This window comes from Ammospiza nelsoni, chromosome 10 (assembly GCF_027579445.1).
Source record: "Ammospiza nelsoni isolate bAmmNel1 chromosome 10, bAmmNel1.pri, whole genome shotgun sequence".
In the NCBI taxonomy this organism is placed as follows: Eukaryota; Metazoa; Chordata; class Aves; order Passeriformes; family Passerellidae; genus Ammospiza; species Ammospiza nelsoni.
Window position 1 is genome coordinate 17,680,657 of NC_080642.1, and position 13,685 is coordinate 17,694,341.

The window sequence follows — 13,685 nt, forward strand, 5'->3', positions numbered from 1 at the left end:
AGTGTTACAAGGTAAATAGTCAAAGAGAAAACCTGAAATGTGCCAGGTTCCCTTAAATATGTTGTGTCCTAATCAAGAGAAGATTTTTTTAATGGAAAACCTTTTATTTTCGTGCTTTGATTTCTAAGAGGACTTTTCTTCAGCGTTAGATTCTCAGAAATATGTTCTTTTTTTCTCTCTCTTTTTTTTAAGTAATTAATAATGGATCAGGCTTTTAGTATCTACCCTGGAAGGTAAAAACCCTTAATCACAGTAACATCATTAGTGCTTTCAAGCATTTAATTTTGCTGCTTGACAAAGCGCATAGCCATTGATAAGAACAAATAAGTGTTGTGTGCAATTGAGGGAATAAAGAAAAGCATGAAAACCCCTAAGCTTCAAGTAATTAAATTTAAATATGTTATTTGAATTTAGCTGAGATAATGTACAAACTGTGGGTATATTTTTCAGTCAGTGAAAGACCCCTTGAGTAAACATGATCCATTTAAATTCAAATCATGGGGAGTGGAAAGTAAACCCCGCTGTGGGTAAGAAGGCATCTTCAATAAAACACTGGGCATTGTGTATCTTTGATATCTGAGTACTCATGTGCTGTAGTTTTATAAAGGGCTGTTTTCACTCATGGATGCCTACATGCCAGAGACTTTATTGCATCTATTTATTTCCTGTTTTTTTCCTCTTTCCATTCCCCCCCACCCCTCCTAATTTGAACCAGTAATGAAAAACTGACACTCTGCCTCTGCCATCCTTTAAAGTGCCTCGAAAGTGCTACAATTCAGCATTGGCTAGCCTTGGGACATGGCTTTATGGCATTTGGGTGAAGTTTTTGTAGTACATCTGTGCTCTTTCTCTCTCTGTAGGCCGCAAGCTCAGAGCTGAGGTAATAAAACTACTAGTAGGTGTTTAATGGCAGGTTATTGAGGAAGTAGATGAAAGAAAATTGCAACATTCACATCAGTAGGGAGCAGGGTTTTTAAGGGAGAGGAACTGCTGAGCTTTGAACTCAGGAAAGTTACACTTGGTGCTTTTGTTTGAGGGGAGACCCCTTTTTAGACACCAAAATACCTCATTTTGTGAAATGGGCTGTTCTGGTGAATTGGTGCTTGGTATGTGCAGTCTGTGCACGTGTGGCAGAAAGCTGGCTGTTGTAAGCAGTGATGATTGAGAAACAAGTCATTGCTTACTGCTCCTTTCCAAACATAAAGGAGCAGGGTGGAGGAAAGTGCAAAAGGTGAAGGAAAAAGTGATCTCCCACTCCCTTCCATAAGTCATCATGGGATCTTACTGTGAACACCTTAATTGTGAACATTATTCTTTTTGGTCAAGCTGTCCTCAATGTGTTTTATGTAGGAATGTATGCATCTAATGAACAGTTAGCCCACGCACATAGGAGAGGGTATTCTGTCTTTTATTCTGCTTGTGATCAAAGCATCATTTTACAACCTGTTACATGTTTATCTTCACATCATCCCCAAGAGGCAATTTAAAGGCAAAAGGCAGAAGAACAAAGAATGTAAATATTTTGCACAAACTCACTCAGAAGGCTGTGTCTGCTGCCTGGAGTGCCATGTTGAGTTGGCAGTGCTGTCGTTCTCTTTGTCCTGGACAATATTGACCAGACTCTTGTGCCCTTTGGTAATACATGTGCAAGGAGAAACTGATGTTCTTCCAGGAGTCCAGTCTTTCAGGTCAGATGATGGATCCTGAAAAAGCAAGGGAAAAAAATAACACTGATTTGTAAGGCTATTTGCAGAAATAAAGGGGAATTGGTAACTGAGGATTGTATGCAGTGGCACAACTGTAGTACCCTCTGGATACTGGGTGCAGCTCCTCAAGGTCCTCAGAGTTTCAGCTCACCATCCTATTGCACAGGCCACTGTAGGTCTGTGCTGCAGGGATGGATGTCACTCCTGAAGAGCTTCTTGCAGTTCTGTAGTTGGACTTTGGCATTCTTAGGACTTCTGTATAGCTATGGAGAGGCAGGATGTGCAGGCAATACAAAGTTATGAACAAATGGCTCATCTGCAGAATCCAGGACAAAAGAAGATACTGAAAGTTAAGGAGGATGAATTTGCATATAAAGGGCAGGAAGAAAAAAAATATGGCCATTCTTAAAAGTGTAAGGAGTAATGAAGGAATTGATGTACAGGTCCTTTTTGTGTCCTGGAAGGCAGGAACATGTTGCTTATTCCAGTATGGTGTAGTGCCTAAGATCAGCTGTCCATTTTTTGTGAGAAGTGAGAAAGCACTTGTTAAGCTATATAAAGCTGAGAATCTTTCACTGGAAGGCTTAGTTAATATAAATTCTTCTGCTGCAAGTAGCCATTTTACAGACAAGAAATGTGTTTTCATACAGCACTTACCAGCCCAATATTGAAGGACTCACTAAATTCCAATATTGCTTGCTGAAATGAAATGGCAAACCAAGGAGGTTAAAGAGAGGATAAAGGAAAGAAAGGGAACTTTCTCTCTACAGTTCTTGAGGTCAGAGCAGCATAAGTGATGGATTCTCAGTAAAAAGAATTGCTTGTCTGACCTGCATGAGGCAGTGATTAACTAAGCAGATTTCTCTCCACTTGGTTTATCAGTAATGGCGTGTGTGTGTGTGTTTTAGGGTAACAAATCTGATTTCTAATTTATTAGCTGAGCAGTATTCTTATTGCAGAGGGGAATTAAAGAAAGGTTGATTCTCTCTTGAGGAAGTGTGAGGTTATTAAGCAGGTTTGCAGTCGTGCCACAGATATAATTTGATGGAGCACACCTGGATCCTCCCTGTTGGCTGTGTGTTTATAGTCTCCTCTGTCATTCAGTATTTGCCTTTGCCTGTGAGAGACAGACAAGGAAAAAAGAGATAAAGGTTTTGGAGGCATTTCTAACAGAGATGCCAAACTGTCAAATAGTAAATTGGGAAGCAGCTCCCTGATGGTTTCACATCAAGAGGAGACACCCTTTTGTGACTGCAGCATCTACCGGTTATTTTCACTTCCATCAGAACTGTCTGATATGGTCAAGTAGGTTTGAGGCTTTCAACATTCAATTTTCCTTTCATTTATAGTGACTGTTTTATTTATTTGCCTTTCTTGGTAGTTTTCAAGGATATCTCTTTCAAGGATACTTTTAACTTTATAACATTTTCGTGGATCGTCATTCCAAAGTTAAAGGTAGAAAAGAAACAAAAAGAAAGGGAAGTGGGGGAAAAAGAGCAGCTACAGCATCAGGGGACAAAAGAAGAAATATATTCAATTTAGGAAGACCTCTAATCTCTGGTTATACAGGACAGCTTTGTTAGATAAGATTAAAAATTTCATGAATGTCCCTTTTTATCCCTGGAGACTCCACCATTTATACCAGCTATTGTCAGCATCAAAAGAGCTTGATAACAGCTGGCTAGAGATGTGACCACACAGCAACACAACAGCAAGGAAGGGGCAGCCGGGTTCATAAATCTTCAGAAAGCCCGTTCCCCAGCACAGCCATGAATCTGCTGCTATCACGGGCAAAGGGAGAAGGCATTGTCCTCCAGCCAGTCAGAAACCTGAACTTCAGCATTAGCAGGGGCTCTTTGGGCAGTGCACGATGCACAAAGAGATGTTTTCCATTATCTTCTTCATTGCAGCCTTTATTACTGACACAGATACAGTTTAAAGGGTCTTGGAGTTTAGCTTGTTGCTAGGTAGAGTATTTCCAAAAATGCTGCAGCCCTTACCCGTGGTGGTGCAATCCTGCTCTTTCTGTTCATGGCATCAGTGCAGCACCACGTGGGACAGGGTCAGGAGATGCCATTTTGGCACACACTGGACCAGGCTCTGGTATCTTTTGGCTGGGAAGGAGCTACCAAAGCCAGATTCTGGTCCTTGGCCATTTTCCAGGGACTGCTCACAGATTTGTTTGTAAGCAGGGCAAGTTATTAGGCACGAATTGGCTCAGATTGTTGAAATACAAGTTTCCTGGTTTTAATGGGAGGGCCCAAATTCATATGTATTCAGCTTCACTCTGGCCTTACTAAATTCTGTGGCAATATTTTCTCAGCTTTAGAGAAAACAAGATTGGAACCTCAGGAACTTAATAGTTCCTTTGAAGTAAATAGCTAATGGAATAACATCAGTTAATTTTAGGAGATGGAAGAAGAGAGTGACTGTGGACCAAAATGACACAGGACAAAAATAAGAGATCCTTTTAGTACCACAATCTCTTATGAAAGTTTTACTGGGCAGCATGAACATTGCAGTGCTTAGACAACTGTGTTGTTACTTCAAAACCCACCTATCTAGTACTGTCCAGCATCCAAACCCAATCTTTCTTAGAGATGATTAAATGTCATTTTGGTAGAGAGAACAGGAAAAATCTTTAATGTTTCTAATTTCCCCTCACCCTCACCCCCCAAGAAAAACACGGTTTCTGAAAGTGCTCATGTTGTGAAAGTTCCAACTAAAAATACATGTTCCTCATTAAAACTAAGTGATTGCTTATAATGTTTCTTTGTTTTTTGTTTTTTCCTCCTGGCAGCTCCGTCCCCGATTGCATTGATCCAGGCTAAGGAGATAACAAGGCACAGTGTTGCCTTGGCTTGGCTGGAACCTGACAGGCCAAATGGAGTCATCCTGGAGTATGAGGTCAAATACTATGAAAAGGTACTGCTCAGAAATGGACAAGCCAGGAGTTCCCTTTTGGCTTGGGCACAGCTTTTTTATTTCATTCCACTTGGTTTATTTCCAGATAGGATTCCATCATTTGAAACGAAATAGATTCAGTTTAATAAAATCCAATTAAGGATTTCATGCACTTGAATGGTTGCTTGAAAGACTAAGATTCACAGGCTGCTCCTGCTGTACAGTATGAATTTATTTTGTTATTTCTTTCCTACCTAGAAACTGAGCTTTTATAGCAATCACATTTATAATGAGAGTCAATAGTATTGGGCAGAAGTGAGACATTAGCTTTCCTTCATAGACAGAAGTATAATAATGAAGTATATAACAGAGTCATAATAATAAGATCTGTTTGCCGACAGCTTCTGCTTAGAGTGATAGCGTGGACTGGCTGGCTTTTAATACAGAATAAGGAGAGAAAATTAGATTCTTCATACTTTCCAAGTTGAGGGAGATGTTATTCCTTCAAATAACTTCTCAAGTAGGGAATTATGAAAAGAGCTATTTTCTTTGAAGGGTCTCTGCAAAAATGAACAATTACCTGCTCTTGCTTGTGTGTGCTGTCTCTCACATGCACACGAATACTTCTAATTTTTTAATTTAAAAAATTCACTTACTTGCTTTCCATATACATTAAAAGGCACTTGCTTTGCAAGGAAGCTAGATTATTACATTTTCTGATAGATTTTCCAGCCAAAAATAGAATGATTTTTAATAACGGACTTTCTGGAAGATATTTTCTAAGTCTTTTCTTTTTTAAAATATTTTTATTCTTTTTTTATATGGCTTCTGGCTGGTAGGAAGAAAAGGAAAGTGCCAGCATGTGTGAGTAAAACGTGCTTGTTCATCAAGAGGATCCTATTTGAATGCTTGGCCGTTTTCCAAGGGTTTTCACTGTGTGACTTCTTAAATAATCAGTGATATATGAGCATCATGCGTACTGCCTCATCCTCCTTTTTTGGCTTGCTCAGAGCCCCGTGCAGCACACGGTGCATGGGGGGATTGAGCAAGGCCAGCAGCAGGAGCCCTCAGGGTGTATTTTGAGAATTCCATTGCTGTTACTCATCTTTGATCAGACAGTTTTGGCAAGGCAGCGGGGTTCCAGGTTCACAGCTTCACTCCATCACGCCGTGCTCTGCCTTGGCAGGACCAGAACGAGCGCAGCTATCGCATCGTGAAAACGGCCTCCAGGAACACCGACATCAAAGGGCTCAACCCCCTGACCTCCTACGTGTTCCACGTCAGGGCCAGGACAGCAGCAGGCTATGGAGACTTCAGTGGGCCCTTCGAGTTCACCACCAACACAGGTAAAGGCCTCCCCACCCCGTCCCTCTGCTGCTGCTCCTGCAGAGAGTGCTGATACAATGGGCTGTGTGCGGGGAGTTTCACGTTGGATGCTCGTGTGATAGATGAGTAATGCCATGATTGACTCTCACAATTAATAGACAAATATCATGTACATAGGTTAAGACAAGTTTTATAGATTTATAGCTGTGTTATACCCCTGGCATGGTTATCAAGGGACAGCTGGAGTTGGGACATCTGGCTTGTCACCATGGAACATCCAATCAGGATTTGAGGAAGGTGTCTCCACCACTGGGCAGCCAAGAAGGGGTTGATGGACAGAACTTTTGGAGACGTTAAAGGGTTAAAAAGGGAAACCTCCATTGTGAGGGAGCTGAGCACATGGCGGAGAAATCTTTTGCTCCCAGCGCTGTAACCTTTTTTCTTTATTCACTCTTCTGTTGGATTTTTGATAAGGTTTAATAAACCTTCCTAAACTATGAAAAGTGAGTAGCTATTTCTCACACTTGGACTGTGGTGTGTGTGCTCTGAGAAAATGTTCCTGCATGGCCACATGGCTGTTGGTGATGGCATGGTGCTGGCCCAAGACATCTGTTTGGATATGCTACATTATTGTATTTGCAGGGACCCCCATGGCAGGGAGGAATGATGAATCTAACTCCATGTTCTCAGAGGGCTAATTTGTTATTTTATGATACTATATTATATTAAAGAATGCTAAACTAAACTATACTAAAGAATACAGAAAGGATACTTACAGAATGCTGAAAAGATAATAATGAAAACTCATTACTCTCTCCAGAGTCCTGACACAGTTTGGCCCTGATTGGCCAATGAGTGAAAACAACTCACAGCAGAATCCAATGAAACAATCTTCAAACACATTCCACATGTGAGCAAAACACAGGAGAAGCAAATGAGATAATAGTTTTCCTTTTCTCTGAGGCTTCTCAGCATCCTAGGAGAAAAATCCTGGGCAAAGGGATTTTTCCAGAGAATGTGAATGCCACACTGTATTGTAGATTCTAGCAGTGACAGTGCTTCACTGTGATATAGGGAAACAGGCACCCCATAAACACTTGGAAGCCATTGATGCTTGAGAGATTTTGTTTTCTGAAAAGCAGACATTTGCACGTTTCTGGAATATCTTATTTCAAGGAGAATAGAGCCCTGTTACTCCCCTTTACAAGCTATTGACACAGATCAGTCAGGTGTCCTACATCAGCTCCCATACTTGCACTTTTCTTTAGACAGTTATATAAAGACAAGAATGTTCGAACTATGTTGTCAGTAAGGCTTTTCACTTTGCTCAAGGAAACATGCAGATTTAGCCCCCAAAATGTTTGCTTTTCAGTGGCAGAAAGGCACTGTGACCAAACCTATTTTATTTCGGACGTAGAGGTCTCCTTAAATCAAGTTAAGGTCATGCCAGTTAGTGGCAGTATCATTCAGGATGTTAACAACTGAAAACAATCCATCAGGAAGAGAGTAGCCGTTTTAAAATTACTCTCCTACTCTGGAGTGATCATCTGGCCCCCCTGAAAGAAAAAGGAGGAGGAAAGAAGTGTGGAAAGTAATTAGAAAGGCAAAAAATTAGTCATTATACCCTCTGAGCAGCACTGGAGGGGAGAAGGAGAGGGAGTCCTTGTGCCTGGTGAACTGAAGTTCCCCAAATAATTATCAAACATCATGTCTTCAGCTCATTAGCAGTTGGAAAAATTGTGTCAAATGACTGTATAATAAAGACCTGAAAGTAGATGTGAGTGCTACTCTAAACCGCCTTCATAAGCCAGAAAGTTCATTGAGCTCATTGAGTGCTACCTAGGTTGATTTTTTGAGGTTGTCTGACACAAATGCTCCCTTTTCTGTTTTCAGTTCCTTCCCCCATCATTGGCGATGGTACCAATCCCACAGTGCTTCTTGTTTCAGTGGCTGGCAGTGTTGTTCTTGTGGTCATTCTCATTGCAGCCTTTGTCATCAGCAGGAGGTAAGAACTTAAGCTTCTCTCTCCCTCTCTCTCTTTCATCAGGCAGCTTTTTGTCTCCTCCAAACAAAGCTAAATTCTTTGATTAGCATCATAAACAGTACATTTGCATTACAAGCCTTCTCCCGTGTAGCTTTGATCTTCTCGAGTTAGTACCAAGCAGCATGTGATGTAATGGCAATAGTTCCAGCTCTATTTGCCCTTCAAATGCAAAGCTGCTTCCAGTAACTGGCATTGAGAAGCAAGCCGGCTAAAGATTTGTGGTTAGTGTAATTTGAAGTTAAGTTTAATGGGTATGGGTACAGTAGATTTTCTTGGACTGACTCCTGACAGACAGGGAATAAACAACGGCAGTTTTGTTAACTAAGCCATCAGACGGCTATGCTGGTGATTTTTGTGCTAGTCTGTGATTCTGTACTAGTCCTTCCTCTGTGAGGAGGGGTATTACTGTAAAATGGAAGCCACAGTCATTCAGCATCAGATGCAGTAACACAGCAGAACTGGATCGATGGGTATTTCATCAATGCAGCACCATAATCTTCACCAAGTGCTTATTCATTCTCCCAAATTCAACCCAGTCATCAGGAACAATCCTGTGAGTGGGAGGACAGTGTAGCAGAAACACAGTGTGAGTGTTTCTGTCTTCATCTTTTTGTTCAATCTCATTTAAAAAGATCAGCATGATCTTGCTTCAGTGTAATTTTGAGATAAAACTGCTTGTATCATTACTGCATCTGAAGCCTGGGATCTCAATGATGCACATGTTGTCAATCTCTGTTGGTCAGTTTAATGGCATCAGCTGTAAATGCACTCAAACTCCTCTTCATTTGCTCTCTTTAAATTGTCCTGGGGAGCAGTTAAGTGACTGTGATTGTAATATCTGGAAAGTAGACATGCATTGTGATCACTTTCTGTGGGTGTTCAACTCAAAGCCTCCGTGCTGGCAAGAGGAAAGAAGAACAGAACATATGAAAATGTGGTGTGGAGAGACAGGTTTATTAAAAGCCATTGCAACAGAAAATAGCACCACTGAGCTTGATGACTTAATCTCCTCTTGCTTTTATTGATCACTTTATTATTTAAGGTAGGATTGATAGCAGGATACATTGGATTTCTAATTATGAGTCTCCACCTTGGAGAATTAAGCCTGTCAAGCTGCTTTGAGATGACTCCTTCCCCTTCTCCCCCCATAAAAAAATGTCTCTTCCCAAGGCTGATAAACACTGCTTGGTGATTGGCCCTCAATGGATCACTCTTTAGAAAATGAACTGTCAACCCCTTGCCCTCGTATTGATTCTCGTTCGGATCGGCCATAAAGCTGTCAGAGGAGAGGCTGCCTGGAGCCAGGTGCTGACAGACCTGCTGGGCTCAGACAGCTCTGCCCAGGGCTGTCTGCTCACTTATCTCTGCCCAGGCTGTGCAGGCACACAAAGGCACCTCAGAGCAGGTGGCAGCCGGGACAACAGCCACTCCAGGCACTGGTGGCAGTGGGGGTAAAACATCCTGGTGGCCATGGGCTCGGGGATGTCCCCTGGCTCTGCTTGGTCCAGGCACTGGTGGCAGTGGGGATAAAACATCCTGGTGGCCCTGGGCTCAGGGATGTCCCCTGGCTCTGCCCTGGCCTCTTTCAGAGGGGCCATGGGAGGGGAAAGACAGAGCAGGATGAATGAAATACTAGGACAGTGAAACTACTCTGTGCATACTAATGGTGCCTTGCTAATTAATAGCCCTTAATACACAGCTCTCCAGTAGCTGGAAGTAGCTCTCAATAAACAGAATCTACTTTAACATTCACTGTTGCTCTAATGATTTTAACCACCATCACAATGTCATTTAGAGGTGTGGACTTTAGGGATATTTCACGATGTTCCTACGCCAGCAGAAGTTAATAGCAAAATAATTATACTTTGTTACAAAATTACTTCAGATGAGAATAAGCTTTTCTGTCCAGAGAGTCCCCATGAGAAGGTTTTGTAATCTAACCATGACCTGAAAGTCATATTTGCACAATCAAGCCTGTGCTTTGGCCTGCAGACATGGCCTCTGTGCATCCACGAGCCAGTGTGGGCACAGGGCATATGCTGTGGGTGCCCACTTTTGAGCACTGGGTTATTACTGATAATTTAGCCTCATGCTTTTTTCAAGACATTGTTCAAATCCCAAAATTCATCTTTGCAGCAGAATTAGTGCAAGGACTTTGCCTTGAGGCAGCTCAGGCTGTTTGGCTCTGTCCTGCTATGCGAGAAGCCATCTGCCTAATGTTCCTGCAAACTTTCCGAGGTTTGGATGGGGACAGCCATGGAGCACCGGCAGGACAGGGCGTGAGTGCTCCTAAACCTCACTCTGAAGGAATGCTGAGCGAAATTGCAGCATCTCAAAACGAGTTGTAAAGGATTTGGGGAAGTGTAAAACAGGGAGAGACACCTTCTAAAAGGGTTTGTGTGTAGTAAGATGGTCTGACCAAATCCTCTGGTCACCTGAAAGTTTCTGTCTGAAATTCTCCCAGCTGATAGATGGATTTATCTTTGCTGACACTTTTGCCCACCTTTTCCCCGTGGTGTTGGGGCAGGGGCTCTGCCAGCCTGGTGCCTGAGCCCCCATCCCCTCTTTGTGTGGGAGCAGGGTCATGGCAGCCAGGTCCTGCTGTTTCACCTCAGTGCCTGCTAATTCCCCCGCTGTTAACTCCTCTTCATCACCAGCCCCACCTGTAGCTCTGCCTGTCTCTGGCCCCTGCAGCTCCTGAAAGCTCCTGTGTTCTTTTCCTGAATGCCCGTCCTTAATCAGCACTGCCCAAATCCCCGTAATTAGGGGGCTCGCATCCGTGACAAAGGCTCCCTTCTGCCACTCAGGTGAGCTGCCCCAGAGGCTGGGGCTGCCGGGCTGCTCTCCAGGACAATGGCACACAGCAGTGTCCTGCCCAAAGCCAGGCAGGAGAGGTCAGCAGGTGACACTGCGAGAGGTGGAAGTAGGTAGTTAGTTTAGAAGGTATTATTTAAACTTAATAAGCTACAATTACATTGCTTGAACAGTAATCCCTTTGTTTCCCTTTGCTTTTTGCTGCCTTTGAGTTTTAGTGGCGGAAGGTTATTTTTTAATCTGTTGTGAGGGTGCTTGTGCTTTTTAAAAATAAGATAAAGAGAATTTTTTTCATACTTAAAATGCTTTCATGCAAAGTCTGTTTGCATTTTGTATTTCCCATCTGTGCCAGAACATTAATAAAATTAATTTGAAGGATCCTGATTAAAATGCAGAATCTTCTTTTTCCCTTTATTTTCCTTTCTTCTGAGATGGTTTCAGTTGTACAATACCTGAAACCATCTCTGCAGTCCCCTTAGCTGGCCTAGTCTTTTGTGGCTTTGGGTGCCCCTTTTGTGCTGCCCCTTCCTTGTTACTCAGTTCAGTAGCTGGGAGCAGAACATCATCTCATTATTTCACTCAGCTCTTTTATACCAGTGCTGTAAGTTCTGGGGTAAATAAACTGTTTAAGTAGATGTTTGGATCCAATGTGGGTTTCAATAATTCTCTTTTTCTGATTGGAGCCATTTGTGTGTCAAGAGAAGAAGCTCCCACTGGTTTGTGGTTGGATGTGTACCTGCTTCTTCTGTCTGAACACAAGTCCTGCCAATGTTGGGAGCTGTGACCCTTGGTTCAAAGATCAGGCTGTTGTCAGATGTCAAACAGGGCTTTTTTTCCTTCTGTTTGATGGTTAATTTGCATTTTTTTATTCTCGGCATAGTGTGCTGTATGACCCAGCGCCAGGGCTGCAAGGGGAAGGGCTGGGGGCGGGCTGGCAGCAGTGGGAAGCTGCCATTCCCCACAGGGCAGCTGCAGAGTGGGATGTGAGATGCTTCTTGCTGAGGGGCAGAGGGGTTTTACTGACAGGAGAGGTATGGTGGGACTCAGGGAGATTTGCTGAAAGTGAGGTTCTCAGTTGTGTCTTTTCTTCTGGTTACCTGTGAGGTTTTTGACCCCTTTCAGCTCACATCTTACAGGTTTTTGTTGTACCTGCTCTCATTTTCCTCTTCTCATTCACCATTTTCAGCCTGTTAGTTAACCCTCTGTCACCCTGGTGTCCCTGGCAGGCCTGGCTGTCCCCTGCCCCACTCGAGGCAGCAGCTGGACATTGCTGGCAGTGCCACTCTCCCCTCCTGGTCTCCAGGCTTGGTTTCTCCTGCCTTCCCTCTTCTCTCCACCCCAGCCTCTTGCCAGTCAGCTCTCCTGGGTCTGACTGGGAAATGTGGATTTCCTGGGAACAGGCAAGCTGAGAGTAAGCAACAGTAAACCCTTCTCTCCATCAGTGTCTGCTCTGTGCTTGGTTCTGAGCACTCAAGGATGGGTGGGTAAAAGCCCAAGTGATTTCTCTGCATCTACATACCACTGGATGCTGGGCAACTTCAAATTCCTACACATTTGGCTGAGCAGAGTCCTCAATATCCTCCCTAATGGACTAACTTGTATCAGCTTTTTGTAGTGCTCCTTGTCCATTGGAGCTGAAAGCTGAACTAATTAAATGCATAACTAGATTACAGTATCACAGGTGTAGGTGTAGAAGTAGTAATCTATAGAATTAAAGTACTCTGCTATGCTATTGCCTCCAGCTCAGAGAGTCAGTAGAGGAGCTCTGCCACCAGGAGTTCTTCAGCCCCTTCAATTAAGCAGTGATTAAAAGAATAAGCAAAATCCTTGGGATCTTAATTTTTGATGGTCAGGGTTGGTGGTTCTTCCTTTTTTTTTATGCTGAGATCCTGATTTCTGTGTTAAGAGACTTGTTTCCAGTTTTAAATTTGCAGTTAAATAAGTGTATTGATGTTGGCATTTGCCTAATGATGTTTGAAAGTCAATCTACCAAAACACCTCTGTTGTAGCATTTCAATCCCTGTGTGGTAGGGATAAAAAGCAATTTGGACCCTCAATTGCAAAAGTAAGTTTGAAAAAAAAAGTGGCTGAAGCACAAACTTTTTTTTCCCTTTCTTTAAAAGCTGAGATACAAATAGATTTGTGCATCCTTTGATGCTCTGTTGATGCCGGTAACACTCAGGGGAGTGTGAGGATCCCGCTGCCCTGGTTGTGTTTGTGTCATGGCTGTGGCAGGTGCCAGCAGCTCGAGTCTCTGCAGGTCAGGACAGCTGGGCTTGTTCAGAGTGAGATCCTCCTTTGCACTCACTTGCTGTGCTTTGTCCTGACAGGCGCAGCAAGTACAGCAAGGCCAAGCAGGAGGCAGATGAGGAGAAGCACCTGAACCAAGGTAAAAGGCGCTGGCGCTTGGGGGCTTTGGTTTGGGTTGTGAGACACGGCTCATGCTCTGGTGCTCAGGAAATAAGGGACTGTATTTCTCTAGAGGAGAACAGGTTTCTGTTTTCACCTCCTGCTTCAAAATTTATTTACTCTAGTAACAGGGAAAATAGAAGTGTCTGGGTAAAATGTTTGGAGGGTACAGAGAGGAGAAGGGTTTATCAAGTTTTTCCATTGTTCCTTGCCATTTAAAGATACCTGTTCTTAGCCACTTGATTTCTAGGCAAGGTTTTTCCCCACAACACTCTGCTAAAGTAGTTTCTGAATGGGCCAGAGGCAATGCTGCAGGAGAGGGAGTGTGAACTTTGCTGCCTTTATTCCAGCACTGAATCCTATTGTTACTTCCATGTACCAAACCCAGGACCTGAGCTCAGAATTTCCTGGCTCCCATAGGAAAAAGGGGTTTAGTGTTTTAGTCTCACAGGTCCCTGACAGGTTATGCTAGTGATGGCAGT

At 43.1% G+C, this 13,685-nt stretch overlaps 1 protein-coding gene across 1 annotated transcript in view; it reads left to right on the plus strand.

The window, feature by feature from the left end:
- Positions 1-13,685, plus strand: part of EPHA4 (EPH receptor A4) — a 104,846-nt gene that overhangs the window by 71,983 nt on the left and 19,178 nt on the right. Inside the window, exons 6-9 of the mRNA XM_059478900.1 lie at positions 4,507-4,631; positions 5,797-5,956; positions 7,830-7,941; positions 13,125-13,183. Coding sequence (XP_059334883.1) covers positions 4,507-4,631; positions 5,797-5,956; positions 7,830-7,941; positions 13,125-13,183 — 456 coding nt within the window. The remainder of the gene's footprint in view (positions 1-4,506; positions 4,632-5,796; positions 5,957-7,829; positions 7,942-13,124; positions 13,184-13,685) is intronic.